Here is a 21779-nt window from a genome sequence, read left to right on the forward strand (position 1 = left end):
CTCAGGCATCAGTATTGAGAGATACCTACAACATAGGTAGACGTACAAAGACATCTATTTGACTGGTATTTATGTTATCGCCTCATGAGAACCTCATTAATAGGATTGGGTGTAAGTTCTTCCAAGAGTAAGCTCAGATATCAAAAAAAAAAAAAAAGCCGGATTAAAAGACACCAAACAAGATACGAAAAAGACACGTTGAGAATACATTTGAAAGGATATTTAGAGATGCGGGTGAGAGGTTAGTTGAGTGATCATAGCCTACTTGTTATACTTGGATAGATTGATATCTCCTCTATATTGGGACATCTGAATTAACACTCTGATTGCTCATTTCAATTGAATCCCCGCTGACACCCGATTAGCCTCACCAATATTGCAGTCTCTGCGGGGTAGTTTTTCACTTTCAAACCTCCCCTCACAGAGTCAACACCTATACCAATACTCAACAAGAGTACCAACTCGACCAATCCAGCAAAATAATCCAGCTACTACGATCTCCATGGGTACTCCCGTCACAGCTCCGTTCGGCCAATGGAAGAGCCCGATCAGCTCTACTTTGCTTGGCGCTGACGGTGTTCAGTTTGAATCCATCGCCGTATGTTCAATGAATACCAAGATCACTTATATCGGAAGTTTTAATGACCTCTTTAGACATCCAATGAGAAGGTTTATGTCATTGAGGGTCGACCCAAAGAGCAGGGACGAGGCTGCATTGTCGAATACTCTGGCAGAGAAGGACGAGATATCCTACCGGCCAAGTACATACTCAAGATCCAGCCATGTATGAACCCAGATCTAATGAGAAGTTCCTAGATATGATGCTCGCACCAAAGTTCATGAGTATGGCGGCGCGTCCATGATCGCTTTCAATGGACATGTCATCTTTTCTGATCGGGAGACACAGGATCTGCATAAACTTGATCCTTCCACAGGTCATGTCGAGCAGATTACCAATACAAGCACTGCTCTCCGCTATGCATGCACCTCCGCTATAGGTTCTTTGCCAGATGGTCAGGCAGATTCCGGATGGGTCCTGGCGATCGAAGAGGACCACTCCAAGCCCTTGCCGTCGGAAGTTCGGAACGGACTAGTCGCGGTAAACTTGAAATCTAAAGAGATAGTCAACGTCGCCTCTGGTGACGACTTCTACAGCGCTGCCCAGTTTTCCCCTGATGGTAGCAGGATATGCTGGATGCAGTGGTCTCATCCAGACATGCCTTGGACAGGAGCCCGCCTGTATGTGGCTAAGTGGGATAATGGTCAGGTCACAGATGTTAACCACGTGTCTGGTGTGCCTAAGAAAGAAAGTGTTAGCCAGCCACGGTGGGGCTTTGATAACACATTGTACTTCACGAGCGATTGTTCGGGGTATTGGCAGCTCTATCGGTCTCACGTCGACATTTTGGAATGCCAACGGATCGCCCTGCATGGCCTGGAAGAAGTGGAATTTTCACAGCCAGACTGGCGTCTAGGAAAGTACGTTTGATTTCGACTCCAGGCAGCTGTTGACTTGATGGCTAACCTGTATTTTCCTATGCTAGCTGCACATACGTGTGTTTGACTCCAACTTCAATGATTGCGTCGTACACAAAGAATGCTCGATGGAGCTTCATACTGATAGATTTGTCGAACGACTCCTGGCAAGACATGAATCTGCCAGTGACAGACACGATTGTTTTGGCAGATAATCCCCTGTCGACCACCAAAATAGCCCTTCTCGGATCTAGTGAGACAAGCTTCAGCACTGTTTTTACATTGGACATTGCCGACACCATCAAGCTCAATACACTCAAGGTAGCTTCCGAGCTCCCCATGCCAAGTTCTCTTGTTTCCAAGCCAGAGCATATCTCTTTTCCAAGGGTCCACGGTAAGAGCTTGGAAGGAGTGGCGCATGCCATCTTCTACCCACCTCAGAACCCGGATTATCAGCCACCTTCTGGAGCGCTGCCACCTTTGATCGTCTGTGTCCATGGTGGACCAACGTCCCAAACCGGAACTGGTCTGAGTATTACGGACCAATACTGGACTTCTCGAGGTTATGCTGTTGTTTGGGTAAACTATGGAGGCAGTTCCGGATATGGCAGAGCGTATCGGGATGATTTAAATGGGCAATGGGGTAAGAATTCTACCCCTCTCATAGCAAATTAATTCCCTCCCAATGCTAACCAAATATCGTTAGGAATCCTTGATACAGCAGATGCTGCTAGCTGTGTGTCATACCTAGCATCCGCTGGCCGAATTGACCAAAATGGAGTCGGTGTTCGTGGTCAAAGTGCGGGCGGCTACATCGTACTCCAAGCTCTTTGCGACTATCCCAATCTCTTTGCTGGTGGTAACTCTCTGTACGGCATAGGAAATGTCAAGGCTCTCTGTGAGGATACTCATAAATTCGAGAGCCATTACGCATTCGCCTTGCTGTTTGATCCTAGTGCGGATGAAGCTGAGAAAAACCGCATTTTCCGCGAACGCAGCCCTTGTCTCAAGGCAGATAAAATCACTGCGCCACTATTGTTGCTCCAAGGAGACGAGGATTCGGTCGTCCCTATGAACCAAGCAAAGGAAATGGTCGAAATGATGACGAAGGCTGGTCGTCATCCTAAGTTGGTGGTTTTCCAAGGAGAGGGGCATGGATTCCGGCAGGCGAAGAGTCGAATAACGGCTGTGGAAGAGGAGGAGAAATGGTGGAAGAAAGGTTTGTTGAAGATGGATACAGTGGATGTTTGAGCCAAGTAGGACAATGTGGATTTTACCCAGGAAATAAGTCGCCGCATAGTTAATGATAGTACACTTCATGATATACTTCATGATATACAATACACAGGTTTATGGGATATGCAATAACTTCAAGGTTGGTACGAATTGGAAATTCTCCATCCCATATGTTTGCTATGGATGTCACCAACAAAGTTTGAGTCCTTGCGAGTTGAATTTGAATTCCAGTAGCTAAATGGTCCCAATCAACCCTGGATATTTGAGCGGAAGACTAGGCTGTCTGACCTGAAAAGCAAGGCAACGACAACAAGCAAAGGGCCGAGAGAGCCATATTCTAGACTTACATCGAAGTTTTGAGATGAGTTACAATTTTCCCCGACGCTACAGCCGAGCTGGGCTAGATCCACCCTATAGCCCAAATAATCCCAATTTTGAGGAATATGGATGAGTTTGTTCTATATTTCTACAATATATACAACATAAGTCCAACATAAGTCGTCCACTAAGGATAGGGCGGATGGTTATATATAGCCGGTACAAATGGCCGAAGCGCTAAACCCAAACGGGGGCAAGGGTGAGGGCGCTATACCCGGAATAGAAGGGGCTGTTTCGGGTCCACTCACTGTTGCCTGACATCCAACATACTATTGAATAACTAGTTAACTAGTTATGATTGAATTATGTATGATTAAGACAAAACAATATCTACAATGAAACTTTTTTAAGAGTAATGTTTGCCCCCTACCAAGGTACGAGGTAGATTTGGGTCACGTGAGATCAGATAAAGTTCTGATATCAATAGGTTAAGTCCATTCATCCATAACTATATACCTTCCAAGGTTAGGTAGGTACATATGGATTACATTTTATCTCAACTTCTCTTACATCGTAATTCCAATGACTCGAGCACAAGCTAATTGCTCCCTTAAAATGGGATGCTTACTATTCTTATCATAAGAATTCGTATCGATGTATGAGATAAATAAGATGGCCTTTACCCCTGATTTGATATCTACTATGTTGTATGTAACCATGGATGGATATAGAGTGGAGAAGGGGTTCTGGGCGTTGATGAACATCCTCTCTTTCCCGAAATGTCAATGGCTCTGGAGGGGGAGAGGGGGGCCGTGGGGCGAGAGAGCCGCATGAAAGGCTGAAACACTTTGGGGCCGAGAGTTATGTGTCATGAAGGGACGTTAAGCCCCCCTTCCAAGTTTCTTTTCCTTCTTCATCACTTTACGGAGTACCTACATTTGAAATATTTGAAATCTGCGATTGATTAATGTGGACTTGAATTAAAGTTTATTCTCGTTTCATACGCTGTGCCCGTGTGGTAATACTTTTGTTATCACTCCTCTAACCCCGTTTCGTGTTTCCTTCGAGCTTCTGACAGCTCCCCCCATCGCCCAACATGCAGAACATGTCAAGGCGCTTTGGTCGCATGACGACAAAGTCGTCTGCAGATGACAGCCAAATTGCTGTGCTTCTAAAAGATTTCGACGATGCAGATATGCTCCTAGGCAAGGTAGATAATGTTACCCCGATGACGCGCGTTCTGTCCAATTTCCTGATCCGTGTTATTTCATCAGATCGTGGAATCTACTCAAGCCTGGCGTGATGCTTGGGTCTCTATCGCAACTTACCAGAGTCGCCTTGTCGACGAATTCGACGGCCTCTACGGTCCTATCATTGGCTCCTCAGAAACCCCATCCAACCACAAAGCCGTTGATACAGACCCCGGCAGATTAGCACGGACCAACAGACTGCGGAAGGAATATGACGAGCTACGTACCGATCTCGTGGATGAGCTCGGTGCTGTCGATACTCGCATGTCACAGCCGGCTGCGCAAGCGAAGGAATCCCTTGCGCCGATGAAAAAGACGATCAAAAAGCGAAATGACAAGAAGGTACACAATGAAGAATGAGAGCTCTTGGTAGATTAGTTGTGGCTAACGTCCCAATCTCTAGACCGACTTTGAAATCTCCCAAGGACGTGTTGATAGCCTCATGAAAAAGCAGAAGCGCACCGATCGCGAAAATGTGAGCCTCGCCAAAGCGGAAATCGAACTTGCCAATAACAAAGAGGTACAAATAGCAAATACCCAATACTACTTATAGCAGAAGAAATACTAATCGCGATCTAGGCTTACCAAGCCGCCGACCATGATCTACGACAGCGACTTCCAACATTGATCGCTCTCATATTCTCCCTGACGCCATTCATTCTTGAAGCACAGGTCGAGATCCAAAACCGCATGCTTGCGCACTATTACACAGTGCTTCACACTTATTGTGAAGAAGAGGGGTTCCCTTCTCCACCACCAGCCATGGAACAGGTTGTCCAGGACTGGGAGTTTGCCTTTAAGCCCGTGCAAACCGAAATAGAATCCTTCGGTTCGCTAACCCAAGGAATGGCCATGCGACGAGCCGCAGCCGACCAGGATAATAAGAAACGCCCCTCAATTGGAAATCGCATTCACAGCACTGCCTCATCGAGCTCGCTTTCAGCTTCTTTCCGCCGGGGATCACCAGGGTCGTCGAGCCAGACACCCTGTGTACCAGAATATCCTCCATCTCCGCCCCTGTCAACAATTAGCCATAAGAGCAGCGCAATTCCTGTCGGAAACACCGCAGGATCGAAGCCCCTCTCGACGGGCGGCGACTACTTCGAACCCCCTCGTCCGACATTCTTGCCGACGCCACAAGCCACTCCCGTTCCATCAGGTGTGGTGAGATCCCCCGCTGGCCCGAACATAGACGCCTTCCAGGCCAAGGTATCACCCATGGCTGCCGCCATTGGGAAGAAGAAGCCCCCGCCACCACCGCCGGCAGCTTCTCGTCCCGTGTTTGTCACGGCGCTGTATGACTTTGATGGCCAGGGAAATGGTGATCTGAGTTTCCGGGAAGGAGACCGCATTCGCGTCATGCGGAAGACCAATAGCACGGACGATTGGTGGGAAGGCGAGTTGAGAGGGCAGAAGGGACCATTCCCTGCCAACTATGTTGAGTAATGGGCGACATTGGATACCCCGGAGAGGCCTCGGCGGCCTATTGAAAAAGCATTAAAATGACGCACGGGGATTTCTTTGGCGGGCCAACCCCTACCCCGGTATCCAAGTACACGATTAATGAACTCTTGTCCTGTTGGTATGCTGCTTTGTAGTTATGGCTACCTATCACTTTAGTATCTATTGTCTTCCCTTTTTGTTTAATCAATCAATCAAAGTTCAATTAACCTGTTACAGTCTAACTAGTTGCGTATGACTATCCAGGCGCTTCATCTAACCGAAGCAACTGGAAGCCAAACCGCCCTATACAAGGTAATGTAAATATTCATCCTAAAATGAACCTTGGAACCTTGGAAGCTTTTGATCTCCATATAAAGTGGGATATCTCGATATTATTCGACGGTTTACAATGATGTATGGAGTATGTTGTAGATAGATTCCAAGACATTTGACAAGGACACTGAACTAACCAAGCAAGAGATAATAGGCGACTGGACTTCCGTGATACTTTTAGGCCCGATTCCTGCAAAGATTTTAACCGCCTAAGTCACCGCGTCATGTAAACCACCTACAACATAACTAACTAACTAGTTAGTTAATGAGTGTACACAAGTCCAACAAGATTGGAATTCGCGATTTTTCCTTTACAATGTTTTACCCAACAACTTGTGAAGAAAAGGTCACATCAGCTGGGTAGTGTACAAGGCGTTCGGACGACCTGGTCGGCGCCAGGCTTTTGAGTTAGAGATTTGGGGTCGTGGTTTAATCACGTTCGATGAAAAGGATCACAGTGGACGGAACGGTCTACCCGCCAATATTACCACCACGGGGCCAATGATCATTCCTATCGGAAAGGTTCCTCCAGGCACCACAGATGAACTCGAGTTGAGTGAAGAAAGCCTCGTCAAGATCACTGAAAGATTTATTGCGAGCCGTTGGCAGTGTAGATAAAGATTGGACCCTCTCTTCAAGCTTCCTTTGGATATCCTCTGGAGTATCTGTTGGGTCCCCTGACCCTATGTGACAGGACTGTAGTCTCCCTCTCCCCCTTCTTCTTTTCCCCTTCTTCTTCTTTAGCAGTTAGCACTACGAATACAGTTGCATTGCTCTCTCTCTCTCTTTTTTCTCCTGGCTTCCCGTCAGTATCTTCTGCTCTCACCCCGTTCTCACCTCTCTCACCCTACGTAGGCTTCAGAATTCTCACCCATATCACCCACACCCAAGGTATAAACCGACGCCGTTTTCAGTCTTAGGGAACATTGAGAATTGGCCGCGTTTAGTACGTGGCTTAGGTACGGCTGAGCGGACGGGAAGCCCTGTTTTCCACACCCTATGGTCGTATGTATCATTTTACGTATGTGAGAAGATTATTGTCATGTCATGCAGTATATATATCGGAGCCTGGACAATCTGAGCGTAATGCTTAGATATAATGGTCTTTTGGCCTAGTTTGTAACTCGCCAGTCCAGAGGCAGGTTATAACAATTATAATGTAAAGAACTGGAAGTGATTAGGTGGTTGGTGTGTGGGAAATGGGGACTGAAGATAAGAATCAAGGTGGAATCTCTGTCTTGTTGAGCTAAATATAAGTGCTTAGTATACCCGGCGATTATCCACCTTTTCTAATGTAAAAAAGCCACCTAGTACACGAGGCTTGCTATTAGTGTGGGTGCTAAAGTTAGTTACAACTTCACCGTCCCAGACGGCAGCCTCTAGATCGGCAGGGGAGGATTCCTTATTGTCGCCCGTAATAGCGCGACGGAAGGATCAATGGGATGGGCTAGTTATTAAGCAAGGTACATGCGACACCTTGTAACTAGTTAACTATGTCTATATCATCATATGTGTAGACGAAGCAGAGTATGCCTTGTAACATGCCCCTTAGAACCTAGTTAGAGAGCGGTATGACTTGTAATGATAGCAGAACAGACAAGCTACATATATCTGCTAGTATTTTATGCTTTTGTCCCTGTCAATCTTTTGGTAAAAATCGGGTTGTATGTGGTAGTCAGCCATGGTTCAAGATATTGATACCTGAAATATAAGGCAGGAAAGGTGGTTATGTGGAACCGTCCGATTTAAAATAACCGGAAGAACCGAACAATGCAGCGAGTCTCGGATATCCGAGGCTGCTCATAGGTCAGTTCCTAGGCAGTAATCGTGCCTATGGACACCACCAGATAGAAAATTTTCACTGAATAGTGTTGGACAAAGTACAGTGTAATTTTACCACTGGATCATAGCAAAACCCTCAAACTAGCCCAAGCAAATTTAACTGTTTGTATTGATCCTAAATAAATGATGTAGGAGTGTAAAGAGTACATTGAAAACCATCGCACATGAACAATATAGGTAGTTATATACACACATAAAGGTTGAACCTGTCCTGTTTTGAGCATACCTAGGTACTTGTAATACTTACATGGTTGATACGAACCTTGGAAGTAGCCAAGACACATATAGTTATATGTTGTAGCTATTTTGAAGGTTAATCAAATTGAGTTTTTGACTATATTGTGCTTATGTACCATTTGTATACAATTGCGATATAACTTAATCCTTGCAATTTGCTATTCGGCGATGCCCACCAACACTATAGGTACTCGGTCCTTCCCTTTCGCCCCTCCAAAAAAGGTTGTTGGGTCGTGCCCTGGGCCAGGTAGGTGGCGGACTTGCCACGATGCTCCCCTGTCGAGGCTCCAGCGTGGCAGAGAAGACATTTCCCGACAGAGGACAATACATGACGATATTTGGAATTAAGCTAAGCACATATGCCCTAGCCTGTTCCTAAACAGGGTGTGAGAGTATCATAGAGATTGTTCTGAATCGACTGAAATCAACTTTGATCCACTTTGTATGGGGCGCTCGAAACAAGACCAGTTACATATATGGCCACACGGTTCAATCATTGGCTGTAATCATTGGCTTGATGCCTTCGGCTATATTTAGTAAGACTAGTATACTTAAACTATCCTTATCGGGGCATGATGTATCATTGTACTCTGTACTCCGTACGGAGTACAACATATGGATATACGTATAGGTAGCACGTGGATATCACCATAAATAGTTACAACATATGTATAAACATGTATAAACATGTATAATCTGACACGGAAAATAAGCTTCCGATAGACCATTCGAATATGATTGAGAATGTGACTGGGACGTTGAAGTCGCATGTCTGTGCGACATCTGGGCCGCACACCCCATGATAACGATGCTTATTTCGAGTGCCTGAGCGCGGCAAAAAAAAAAGTAAAGATATCATGATTATGGTTACTATTGAAGATTACTCTGTGCGATCCCGAGCCCCGTCATTGGATTACTGACACGAAATCATTGGGATGAGCCCTTTCTTTTTCTCGGGATTGCAACTGGAGGTGTGACGGGATCGTTAGGCGCATATGTATGTAGTGTGGATTCGCTCGCTTCTATCTAAGACACGGGAGATCAAATTCGTATGCATCAAAACAAGGAAATAAATCAGGGGGCTGGGTTGCATAGTGAATTTAAGAAAGAACATCTATCAAAGGAATTTGAAGGTCTCAGAGTGAGGAATTATTTTCACCCTGATTCACATCCCAGGGATTCTGGTGATATAGTGGTCTCGGAAACCGAAGATGTGACGAAAGTGGGACCGAGTAAAAAAAGAATCGACTCCATACGAAATGGTAGAGATTTCAGATTTCAGGGCAAAACAGAATATCCCTAAAATAGTCCGAAGTATTGTGTATTTCTTTTTTTTTTTTGGAGATAGAGAGGGGTAGGTCTCGCTCTTCAATGTCTTTGGAATACTTCTTAGTCTACAACATAGTTATACGGTGTAAGGTAGAATAGTTCCCTCACTCCACTTTGAATTAATGACAAAGATAACCCTCTAGGATTATCGGTAGCATTGCATGATGCAGTTCGAAAGTGAAAGAGAAAGAAAAAAAGAGACAAAGGCTGTGCTTTGACCTAAGACATGTATGTTAACTATTTGAAAAGCTTTTTTTGCCATACAACGTACATCCACACTAGTATTCCGATGCAGCTAAATGGCTAAGAGGTGCACTTTGCATAACCGCCTCACTTTGTGAGCCCATAAAATTTCTCATGAGAATATTAAATCGCACATATACCTAGGTACCCAAGTTAGAATAGGTTAAGCGCACTAACATCAAGGTCTCTTGCTAATAATTACTATGTTGTAGCAAAGAATACATAAAATCCTTTGGATCTATCTGAGACATAGACCCAAAAGCCAGCCACGTAGAGGCGAAAAGTCAGTGGATACGATAAAATCTGACTGGGTGGATGTACGTGGGTCTTGTAGAGTGTACGGCGTCTATGTATAGCTCTCATCCATTCGGCCCGATAAGGGTTTTGTTCCCCATAGTAAAAAAAAAAAAAAAAGATGAAAATATGTAGTCTGTAAAAGCTTGGAAATCAGTAAGCAGTAAAATGCTAGAAGCTTGTTTCAGATGATTTTTTTTGTTCTTTCACTCATCTCACTCTCGTTATTCGCTAAAAGCTCATTTCATTCGTTCTTTGAGTTGCGCATCTTTCCGGCAGCAGGTTACTGCTGATAACAGTATTATACACGGAAATGCAGCGCTCAGCTTTCCTCATACTGTCGTTTTTGAGCGTCTATGCCTTTTGTTGGCCATATGACGAACCACTCGCTAAATACAATCTGAACGAAAACAAAACTGCTGCATCCCCAATCGATTATTGGGGAGCATGGCCGGACCATGAGTACCATCCGTCGCCAGATAACTGGCGCATGCCCACATATACGATCTTTTTGGACCGTATATCCAATGGCGACCCTACAAATGACGATATCAACGGAACCGCCTTTGAGCATGTCATCAACTCTAACCAGATGCGCCACGGTGGTGATTTGGAAGGGTTGATAGATACACTGGACTATATTGAGGGAATGGGATTCAAGGTTAGTTAAGGTCCAGCTTCAGAATGATTTTATCGCTAACCCCAACAGGTCATTTACTTCGCTGGAACGTACTTGATGAACTTGCCCTGGGCCTACGATGGGTACTCGCCGGTCGATACCACTCTCCTCGACATGCATTACGGAACACTGGACGACTGGAGGCGGACCGTCGACGAGATCCACAAACGGAACATGTATGTGTTGATGGATAACACACTGGCAACGTAAGTCGATACTCATACATCTTCGGGTGTTCATGGACTGATCTTAAAACACAGATTGAGCAACCTGATCGGATTCAAAGGCCATCTGAACGACTCCGCCGATTTCAAAGCATCGGAATATGAAGTCCAATGGGTTACCGACCGAGAATATGCCGATTTCAAGTTCGGTAACGAGTGGAACGAGACTTGCAACTATCCTAAGTTCTGGAATGAGGATGGATACCCATTAGCAGACGGAGACGTTAAAGACTTGAATGGTTGCTATAACAGCGATTTTGATCAATATGGAGAGCTAGAGGCATTTGGTAACTTCCCCGACTGGCAGCGTCAACTTACCAAGTTTGCCTCCGTGCAGGATCGCCTGCGTGAATGGCACAAGCCTGTCCGCGATGTGATCGTTCAACACTCCTGCCTTCAAATTGCGAGTTTAGATATCGACGGTTTCCGCTTTGATAAGGCTGTGCAGTCGACCCTCGAGCCCATGAGTCAGATGCTCCCCGTCTACCGTGAATGCGCACAGAAACTTGGCAAGAAAAATTTCTTCCTCCCCGGCGAGATCACCTCCGGAGATACCTTTGGCAGTCTCTACCTAGGTCGCGGTCGCCAGCCAGATCAGCGTGTGGGTAGTGCAGGCGAGGGTGCGAAGCTTACGAACACCTCGGAGGGGGCTTTCCTACGAGAGGATGGGCTGCAAGCGTTGGATAGCTCCGCATTTCATTATACCATCTACCGTTCGATGACCCGTTTCCTGGGGATGGACGGTAATCTGGTTGCCGGCTTTGACTTGCCTACCGACTTCATCGAAGCCTGGAATGATATGCTCATTAACAACGATTTCCTCAATGCATTCACCGGAGAAATCGATCCGAGGCATATGTATGGTGTCTCAAACCAGGATAATTTCCGCTGGCCGGCTTTGCAGAATGGTACAGATAAATACCTCCTGGGTCTGTACATCATCTCGCTGGAGCTTCCTGGAATCCCTCTTATCCTGTGGGGAGAAGAGCAGGACATGTACGTCTTCGACGCTACTGCAGCGAACTATATGTTCGGCCGGCAGCCTATGACATACCAGACCGCATGGTGGACACAAGGCTGCTTCAACTTGAACACCGAAAAGTTCTACGATTTCCCTATCGATAAGGGGCGTAATGGTTGCAATGATATCACTGTCACATACGACCAGCGGAATCCCGCCCATCCAATTCGCAACATCATGAAGCGCATGTTCGAGATTCGAGCCCATTACCCCGTCGCTCAAGACGGCTTGTTCCTTGAAACGATCTCTCAACTCACAGAAGACATTTACCTTCCTGGTTCTTCTACCACTCCCACGGTTACTGGCCTTTGGTCTGTATTGCGAAGCTATTTCCCAGGGGTACAAACAAACGAAATCCAAGCCAACGAGACCCTCTGGCTTGTGTATCAAAACGGAAACTCGACCAAAACATACGGGGGCAACTGCACCTCCGTGAATGGGTCTTTATTGGCTCCATTTGACTCAGGGACAAAATTGAAGAATCTCTTCTATCCTTACGATGAGCTGACTTTGCAAGATGGCCCCAAGTCGTCCGACAACACCTACGGATGTGTCCGTCAAATGAAGCTGCTTCCATGGGAATACCGGGCCTATGTCAAGGCGTCCGAATTCGTCGAACCCGGCCCTACTGTCACCGATTTCTTCCCTGGACACGATGCTCGGTTGCTATCCTCAGAAGACACGGGTGAAACCATGCCTATCCAGCTTGGATATTCCACGGAGATGGACTGTGACAGCATCACAAAGGCATTTTATCTGAATTCTACAACAGAGAAGAACATCACCGCCGAGCTTGATACATCTAGTGTCAACTGCACCAAAATCTCGGCCCGGACCACGAGCCATGCATACACCGGAGAAATCCCGACTGTTTGGACATGGTCTGCAAATCTGAAAAATGTCCACCATGGAATCCACCAACTGACCGTCAAGAACGTTTCCTCTTCCGGAGTCTACACCAATTCGACCGACAAGTTCTTATTGCGCCTCGGTGCTCATGACAACCCCCTCATGTCTCCGCTTGCCAATTACTCTACCACTCTGGTCCACAAGTCTAACGACAACCTTTACCTCCAGCACAGAGCTGCCGGTGCAGACATGTTCCGATACTCGTCTGACTTTGGTCGGAGCTGGAATGAATGGGAGGCGTATAAAGGTGGCAATACGAGTATTACCATCCCAAGCTTCACTGGCACAGACTCCCAGAAGTGGGAGGGAACTCATATACGAGTCCAGTACTTCTCGCGACTCACTGGAAGCAGTGATTACATCCAGGAAGGTGATCATGAGAGTGATAGAGTCCGAAGATTCCCGCATCTGTGGTTTAACGGTCCATACAACCAGTACGGCTATGATGCAGGAATGGACAGCAAGATGAAGTACGATTCTAAAACGTCTCGCTGGACCTACGACTTTGTTTACGAATGGCCAGCCATAGGCCAGCTGAATGTTTGGGGCTCAGACAGTGCCGGTAATCCTGATAATTCCGAGGTCTATGGTGATGTCGGCAACTCGTCTTCAGTTCAAAAGCTTCCTCCGTCCTATCTCTCATCAAACGTCATCAATATCACCACCCTGCCGCCATTCCCGCATCTTGGTTGGACTATCTCCCTCGATGATGGCAACCTAAGATACGAAATGATCCCCGTCGGATCGGGATGGGCCCAGTTGATCCTCTTTATTCTTCTCTGGGTTGTTCCGATTCTTATGGGCTTGGCTGGTGTCTTCATCTTCATCGGAAACTTCTACCGTGTCAAGCTTAACATGAATGGCAATGTCACCAAGGCCGATAAATTCCCGGTACTATTTTGGCGCCGGATCAAGGGAACATTCACCAAAGACAATGATTTCGAAGAGATCGACATGGAAGACAAGGGTGTGCCAGGAAACATGGCTCTGACAGCAGCGGGAGCGAGTGACCAGCGCCGCACTGTCTTGATTGCCACCATGGAGTACGACATCCAGGACTGGAAGGTCAAAGTCAAGATTGGTGGTCTAGGAGTAATGGCGCAGCTCATGTCACAGAATCTGAAGCACCAGAATCTTATTTGGGTGGTTCCTTGTGTCGGGGATATTGATTACCCCGAGGATACACCTGCTGAGCCTTTCGTGGTGACGATCCTGGATCATCCCTATTCGGTGCAGGTGCAGTATCACGTTGTCGATAACATCACCTACGTTCTCCTTGATGCTCCGGTTTTCCGGCAGCAAACCAAGGCGGAACCTTATCCTCCGCGTATGGATGACCTTGACAGTGCAATTTACTATTCGGCCTGGAATCAATGTATCGCAGAGGTCATAAAGCGAACACCCTCCATCGATCTCTATCACATCAACGATTTCCACGGCTGCGTGGCACCGCTTTACCTGCTCCCGTCACGCACTATCCCAGTTTGTCTGTCATTGCACAATGCCGAGTTCCAGGGTCTTTGGGCCTTGAGAACCCCACAAGAGAAGAAAGAAGTCTGTTCTGTCTTCAATATCCCAGTTGAAGTAGCGACCAAATACTGTCAGTTCGGCAACGTTTTCAACCTGCTTCACACCGGTGCTAGCTATTTGCGATTCCATCAACGCGGCTTCGGTGCAGTAGGTGTGTCCGAGAAGTATGGAAAGCGCTCATGGGCCCGTTATCCAATCTTCTGGAGTCTTGCCAAGATTGGCAGTCTTCCCAATCCAGATCCCTCTGACACAGGCGCCTTGAAGAAAGACCCCGACACGGAAGTTTCGGTTCAGACTACTGACGAGTCTGCCAATGACAAACTCCAGGCACAGAAATGGGCCGGTTTGAACGAGGACCCTAACGCTGACTTGCTAGTGTTTGTGGGAAGATGGTCAAAGCAGAAGGGAGTCGATTTGATTGCCGATGTTATGCCGGCTGTCTTGTCTGCCCGGCCTAATGTGCAGCTGATCTGTATTGGTCCCCTCATTGATCTCTATGGTAAACTCGCCGCTATCAAGCTGGAGCGCATTATGGAAATGTTCCCAGGCCGTGTCTTCTCGAAGCCAGAGTTTACGATCCTTCCTCCCTTCGTGTTCTCCGGTGCCGACTTCGCCTTGATCCCATCCCGTGACGAGCCCTTTGGATTGATTGCCGTTGAGTTTGGCCGTAAGGGTGCACTTGGAATTGGTTCTCGCATCGGAGGTCTAGGCCAGATGCCTGGTTGGTGGTACACCGTGGAATCCGACTCAGCCCGCCATCTCTTGCACCAGTTGAGAACCGCCATCAAATCTGCCCTAGACTCGTCACTCGAGACCCGACAGGAGATGCGTGCAAACTCTGCCAAGCAGCGATTCCCCGTCCTCGAGTGGGTTCAGAAGCTCGAAGTCTTACAGCGGACTTCTATCCACGTCCATCGCCAAAAGAATCAACTCACCGTTGCAGGTTCGGCGCGAGAGTCTCAGATCTACTGGGAGACCCCAGGCTTACGGGACTCCGGTATGATCAGCCGCCCTTCATCACATCTGTCATTGCCGGGGACTTTGGATGCGAACAGAACATCACAGACCCAGCCCGCTCAGCCTTCCCTTCTCCAGCTACAGGCAGTCGAAGCTCAAGAGATGCAAGCAGCCGAAAGCAACAGAGGCAACACGTTAAACCGCAACCTATCGCTCGGTCGACGATCTGGACCAGGACATGGAAGAAAGCGTCTCACCAAGAAGTCACCGCGCGAGAGTCAGATGCTCGAGCCTATCGACGGTGATACCACGGACGATGAGGGCTTTGTCACACCACAGGAGAACTTGATCACCCAAGAAGAGGCCATGGCAGCAGTCAACTTACCTCTTCAGGATGTTGCAACACACCCTAGAAACAACAATCACACTCGTGGCGAGTCTGACTCGTCGGCCTCGGAGTCATCGCGTTTCCTCTCAAGGGACTCCTCTCCGGTGAGACTAGCTCGTGACATTTCCGATCCAGATGCGCCTTTCGCTCACGAGAGCCGGAATATATCTGTCCTCTCCTTGCCTTCTGTTGTTAACGACCATAATCAACCCGATTTCCATCTGCAAAAGGTCGACCCGACCTTTACGGACAGCATGGGCCACTTCACGCGAAACTTCGAAACCATGCTCGCCAACCTCAACAAGAAAAACTCAATTTCAGATTATTGTATTGAGCTTTATCTCATGAAGAGCGAACGGAAGTTCTTCTACATGTACAACGATGCGCAGCTGAAGAAACAGCCCAAAGGACGTGACCTGGACAAACCCGCCGAGAACATACCGTATAACCTCGTCACAGAAGGTCCCGAAGACTCTGATGCGAACAACACAGATGAAATTGATCAGTGGCTCTCCCGTCTGGGATACAAGAGACCCATCGCCGTCCAGCGCTTCATGAGATGGCGCGTCGGAAACTGGCCTGTCTATGCTCTATTCCTGGGTCTCGGACAGATTATTGCAACGAACTCTGCGCAGATCACCCTGTTGGCTGGCCAGATTGGTGAGACAGCAGTCAAGCTCTACGTTATCGCGGCAATTTACTGCGTCTCTTCCATTGCCTGGTGGTGCCTCTTCTTCCGTTTCCCGTCTGTGATTGTCCTCACTCTCCCCTGGTTCATATATTCCATGGCATTCGTCACCATGGGCGTTTCTCCGTTCGCACTCTCGGAACTCGGTCAAGCGTGGGCTCAGAATGTCGCCGCAGGTGTATATGCCGCAGCGTCTTCCAGTGGTTCCCTGTTCTTCGCTCTCAACTTTGGTGATCAAGGTGCTGTCCCTGTGAAGGATTGGATGTTCCGCGCAAGTCTTATCCAGGGAATCTCACAGCTCTACACTGTTGCCTTGTGGTACTGGAGTTCTAAAGTCACTGCAGCAGAAGTGGGAGGTGTTTCCACGGTTGCCCTCAATTCCTGGAAACTCACAGCTGTGGTGATGCCTATTGCTGCAGTTTGTTTCATTATCGGTGTACTTCTTGCCCTTGGCTTGCCTAAGTACTATCGCCAAGCACCCGGAAAGATCCTCTTCTTCTACACATCCCTCTTCCGTCGCCGAATCGTCCTCTGGTTCTTCTTCATGGTCATCATCCAGAACTGGTTCCTTTCCGCGGCATTCGGTCGAAACTGGTCATTCCTCTGGTCCTCTCAACATACCAAACCATGGGAAGTCGCTCTCCTCGTCCTCTTCTTCTTCGTTGTCCTTTGGGTGGGTGTGATGCTACTATTCCGTTTCTTGTCCAAGGAGCACAGTTGGATCTTACCCGTCTTCGGTCTGAGTATCGGTGCACCGCGATGGGCACAAACATGGTGGGGAACTTCCAACATCGGGTATTATCTCCCATGGGCTGGAGGTTTGACTTCCGGAGCTATCGCATCCCGTTGTCTCTGGCTCTGGCTCGGAGTTCTCGATGAGATTCAACAAGTCGGCTTGGGAATGATTCTCCTACAGACCTTGACAAGAGTGCACGTCGTTTTCGTCCTGTTGGCCGCCCAGGCTCTTGGATCTATCGCCACTATCTGTGCTCGTGGATTCGCGCCAAACAAGGTTGGCCCAGGAGACATCTCCCCGCCTGTTGGTTCGTCAGTGGACGCGGTTGGAAATGCGTGGTTCTGGATCGCCCTTTTCTTCCAGCTTCTGGCTAGGTCAGTTACCATCCTCCGTCACTCATCTTATGGCATTGTACTAACCGTGATTATAGCTTTGGTTTCCTCCTCTTCTACCGCCGTGAACAGCTCAACCGGCCCTAGATCAATCACCATTGGTGATCTGACTTATAATGCAGTAAATTTTGTGTCTTAGTATATAGATAGATGGGAAGGAGTCGGGGTTCATTTTTGTTTGGTTAATAAATACTGTTTAGTCTCCTAATACATACAAACATGGACAATTGTGTACAGTCGCAGATTCGTTGGAACACCGTATTTGTACTCATTGATAGTGGACAATAATGATCGGCCTTGTGTGTCTTCTCAAATCATGTAGAGCCTCAGGCCCTCAACAATTTTGCTGTAATATACGAAGCTGCCAATTACAAGCTGGTGCCCACAACCGAAATCTGGTCCTTCGCTCCCTCAAACCCCCAATTGTGTCTGTCGATTCCTCCTCAGACCCATCCCTGTCGTTATACTCTTCTCCCTGTATTCCATTGGCAACAAGTCACATGTGTAAAAGGGCATCTGGAGATCTTACCCATTCAAGCCATAGGTGTAACGAATAACGAACGTCATGGCCACCAAGCAAACAGTCATGACTGCAGAAAAGGGATATCCTTCGATAAAACGAGGTCCGTCCACAGTTGGGTATGTGAATAGTGGGATCCATCAATTTCTCTGATTCCTTCCTATTTGGTTAGAGGTGACATTAGCCCTAAGAACAACTCCTTGCTGTAGACCAAGTAATAAGGAGGCGAGTAGAAAAACTTGAGAATAAAACCAAAACGTCTCATATATACTATATGGCTATCTAATCGAGGCTCTCTCTATATACAGGTAATAGGCTTCAAGCGGAAACAGGAGTAATCTTAGCGACCGCCTTCAAATCACGACTACTGAATCCAACACGAAGGACAAACTCGCCCTCGGGGATAAGCCACTTCTGGGAAACAATATCCCAATAACTCAAATCTCTGCGCATCAACTCAAATCCAACAGTGCGCGAATCTCCCGGAGCCAAAGAGACCTTCTCGAAACCGCGCAGCTGATTGGGCGGTGTTCCCTCAGGGGTGCTGTCTGGGAAGGTAACATACAACTGAGGAACGGTAGCACCCTCGACATCACCAGAGTTGGTAATTGAAACAGTCACGTTGTAGATAGTCTCCCATAGAGCGGGGTTACCACCGGGCTGAATGGGCTTCTCTTCGGGGATGGAGGAGATAGAGTCGGCCACAGGCTCGGTGCTGAGGTCGGAGAGGGTGAAGGTTGTGTACGAGAGACCGAAGCCAAATTCGTACTGTACGGAGATGTTCTTAGCGTCGAAGTAGCGGTAGTCAATCTCGAGCTTCTCATCGAACCAAGATTGCCAGTCGTACGTGCCGTTGGTAGACACTGCGGTGGTGGGAGGGGCATTGTAGTCGCTGGCGTTCTTGGCGATTGTGTAGGGGAGGTGGCCGGAGGGGTTGATATCACCATAGAGGACATCGACGATGGAGTTACCGGCTTCCTGGCCAGGGTAGTGGGCAGCGACAATGGCGGTGACGTTGGGGTGAGTGGCCCAGGGGAGGACGTTAATACCGGAGGAATGGGTGATGACGATTGTGTTGTTGCAAGACTTGGCGACGGACTCGACAACATCGTCACCGTCGTAGTCCACTTTCAGGTGCTCGCGGTCGCCACCTTCTTCGGCCCAGGTCTTCAGGAAGACCAAACAGGCATCGGGGGTGGTGGGAACCCAAAGATCGGTGACATCGTTGGTCGCGATCTGGGTGTTGTTCAAGAAGTATTGGACAAGGGCATTGTCCTTCTTGGCGCGAGTCTTGATGGCCTCAAGCGGGGAGACAAGATAGGTAAAGCGGCCGGTACCTGAACCACCACCAGCTGCGAGGTTGCCGAATTCGAAGGTGGCCTCGTTCACAGGGCCCATTGTGTTCTCACCGGCATCGTTGCCGAAGACAGCGATGTTCTTAGGCGCCTTCAAGGGCAAGACCTGCTTTTCGTTCTTCAGCAGGACTGTAGCTTCAGCTGCGAGCTTGCGGATCATCTTGGCATGATCTCCACGGACATCACGGCTTCGCTCGCCGGTGAGATTGTACTCGCGGGACCAGCTTGATATGGGAGAGAAGGTGTTCAGGTCGGCGGATGAGGGGTCGACCTCTGGGTAGTCAACATCCTGTCCGAGCCAGTAGTAGGGTGTCATAATGCGGACGATCATATCATCGACACGAGATGCATCGACGGTTCCGTTGTTAACGGCATATGTCACGTTCTTGCCGAAGAAAGAGGTCTCATCGGCAACTTGACCCTCGGGGACTTTACCGTAGGCACCGAGGCCACCGGGCATGTTCATATCGAGACCACCCTCAATCGAGGCGACACCAGAGTGAGTGCCACCCCAGTCAGACATAACGTATCCCTGGAAACCAAGCTCTTCTTTAAGAAGGCCGTTGAGTGCCTTGGAGTTCTCGCAAGCATAAGAACCATTCAGACGTTGGTATGCGCACATGAAGCTAGCAGCCTGTGCGCGGACGGCATTGGCGAAGGGCCAAAGGTATAGCTCATGCATGGTTCGGTCATCGATGTTGGAGGAAAGTGCTTCCTGAATAACATCTGTGAGAGTTCCATTGGGGTCGTAGGTAGGGTTACGCTGAGTCTCCTGCTCGTTACCGATAAAGTGCTTGGCGGTGGCTTGCACGCCAGCGTCCTGGTGGCCGCGAATGGTCTTCTCCATGGCGACACCGGTCAAGTAAGGATCAGCAGCAAAGCCTTCCCAGTTTCGGCCTGCGTAGGCAGAGCGGCCGAGTGGGCCGGCCACAGGGCTGAGGGCGATGTGAGCACCCTTAGCCTTGAACTCTTGTCCCATGGCGTAACCTCGTTCATAGAGGAGATCTCTGTCCCACGTAGATGCCACAGTGACACCGGCAGCGAAAACACTGGCATAGTCGGCTACTCGAATTGATAGTGGACCGTCCTGTAAACAGAGGCCTGGGAACCCGAGCCGTGGGATGGCAACAATATTTCCCACACATGGGCCTGGCTGGCCAGTGACCATGTCGGCTTTCTCATCGATTGTCAACTTGGCGACAAACTGTTGGGCTTTGGCGTAGGCTTCCTCCCAGTCACCTGAAGCGGTAGCGTTGGCTGTGATATAGATCAGAAAGAGCCCACACATATAAATAAAGATCCAAGAACAACATACGTGAGGGAAGGACGGCAGGGGAGTGTCCGTAAGGGCCCAGGATGGTTGTGTTCTTGGGCTGGACATAACTGAAAGCTTCTTCACTTCGACTGCCTCCATCAAATGACTGGCCATTAGCCACTGTGGCAGCCAAAAGGCCTGAAACCACAAACTGAGCGACGCGGGGCATTTTTGGCAACTTTGTTAGACACAGGAATGTTATCTTGGGATATTCACTCCTTTTTATAGCCTGCAATTCCGCATCCGGCGACCCGTCTCCGGAAACAAATGACCTAGTTGGGATATGAGGTATGGGGTATGGAGGGGAAGTAAAACTTGCCGGAGTTCTACCGATGACGTGGGAGAAATAATGATTGGGAGAAATAATGATTGGATCCTGAGGCCAAGGATCTTTGGAAGGTTCAACGATAAGAATACAAGAATACCAAGAATACTGGGCCGAATTTCCAACCTTCGAAATCCCGCTGTCCATACTCCATACGTCCCATCTTTTTCTTTTTTTTTTTTTTTTTTTTTTTTTTTTCGTAGTCTTTCTTCCAAGTCTTTTCATATATCTTCTTCCTAGATGTGCTTTTATAGATACTTCCCCCTTGTTGGTGTTGTAGTTGGTGTTGTAACTAGCATATAGGTGATGAAAACGACTTTTCTATGTTAAAATATTGTAGGTACAACATAGGTTGTCCATATGAGTACACCCCACCATTTCAGAATTGTCATAGTGAGTACAATCCATGGACCTTGGGAAACGTTCATAAGTAACCGAAGTTCTACCGAGACCGTCTTGGCGTTCTTGTGGGGACCCCACACATTTCTCTTTCCGGGGAAATCTCTTCATCCCTGCACGCGCGGGGCACAATCAGTGCGCAAAACCTACCTAGGTATGACGCATTTTAATTCTCTAGTTCGGCCTCCTTTGCATCTATTGGCCTGACTGACTTTCAACGCTCGGCAATTTCTTCCTAATTTGCTCTCCTACTATGAAAGCAAATATGACAACCTTAGAAACTTTAGAAACCTTAACAAAAATTGTGTAAATTGGCCCGAGGTTGCCGGCCTTGGCACGA

The 21779-nt window shown here is 48.0% G+C and overlaps 4 protein-coding genes across 4 annotated transcripts; 3 read left to right on the forward strand and 1 right to left on the reverse strand.

The window, feature by feature from the left end:
* Positions 1-228: 228 nt before the first annotated feature.
* On the forward strand, positions 229-2727 carry N7516_008694 (S9 family peptidase; the record flags this gene model as incomplete). The annotated part of the gene is made up of 6 exons (XM_057221413.1): positions 229-241; positions 366-598; positions 655-761; positions 817-1479; positions 1545-2119; positions 2183-2727. The coding sequence occupies 6 exons, from the start codon at positions 229-231 to the stop codon at positions 2725-2727; spliced, it is 2136 nt and encodes a 711-aa protein (XP_057071685.1).
* A 1399-nt stretch (positions 2728-4126) lies between these two features.
* Positions 4127-5726, forward strand: N7516_008695 (BAR and SH3 domain-containing protein; the record flags this gene model as incomplete). Its single annotated transcript, XM_057221414.1, has 4 exons — positions 4127-4240; positions 4305-4622; positions 4684-4800; positions 4860-5726. The coding sequence occupies 4 exons, from the start codon at positions 4127-4129 to the stop codon at positions 5724-5726; spliced, it is 1416 nt and encodes a 471-aa protein (XP_057071686.1).
* Positions 5727-10314: 4588 nt separating this feature from the next.
* Positions 10315-17612, forward strand: ags3 (alpha-1,3-glucan synthase Ags3; the record flags this gene model as incomplete). The annotated part of the gene is made up of 4 exons (XM_057221415.1): positions 10315-10662; positions 10711-10886; positions 10941-17507; positions 17564-17612. 4 exons carry the CDS (start codon positions 10315-10317, stop codon positions 17610-17612), a joined length of 7140 nt encoding a protein of 2379 aa, XP_057071687.1.
* Positions 17613-18363: 751 nt separating this feature from the next.
* N7516_008697 (beta-glucosidase) lies at positions 18364-20884 on the reverse strand (the record flags this gene model as incomplete). The annotated part of the gene is made up of 2 exons (XM_057221416.1): positions 18364-20657; positions 20716-20884. The coding sequence occupies 2 exons, from the start codon at positions 20882-20884 to the stop codon at positions 18364-18366; spliced, it is 2463 nt and encodes an 820-aa protein (XP_057071688.1).
* Between the last annotated feature and the right edge of the window lie 895 nt (positions 20885-21779).

The sequence above is a fragment of the Penicillium verrucosum genome (assembly GCF_028828655.1).
Source record: "Penicillium verrucosum strain IBT 35672 chromosome Unknown utg000003l_segment0_segment0, whole genome shotgun sequence".
Lineage (NCBI taxonomy): Eukaryota > Fungi > Ascomycota > Eurotiomycetes > Eurotiales > Aspergillaceae > Penicillium > Penicillium verrucosum.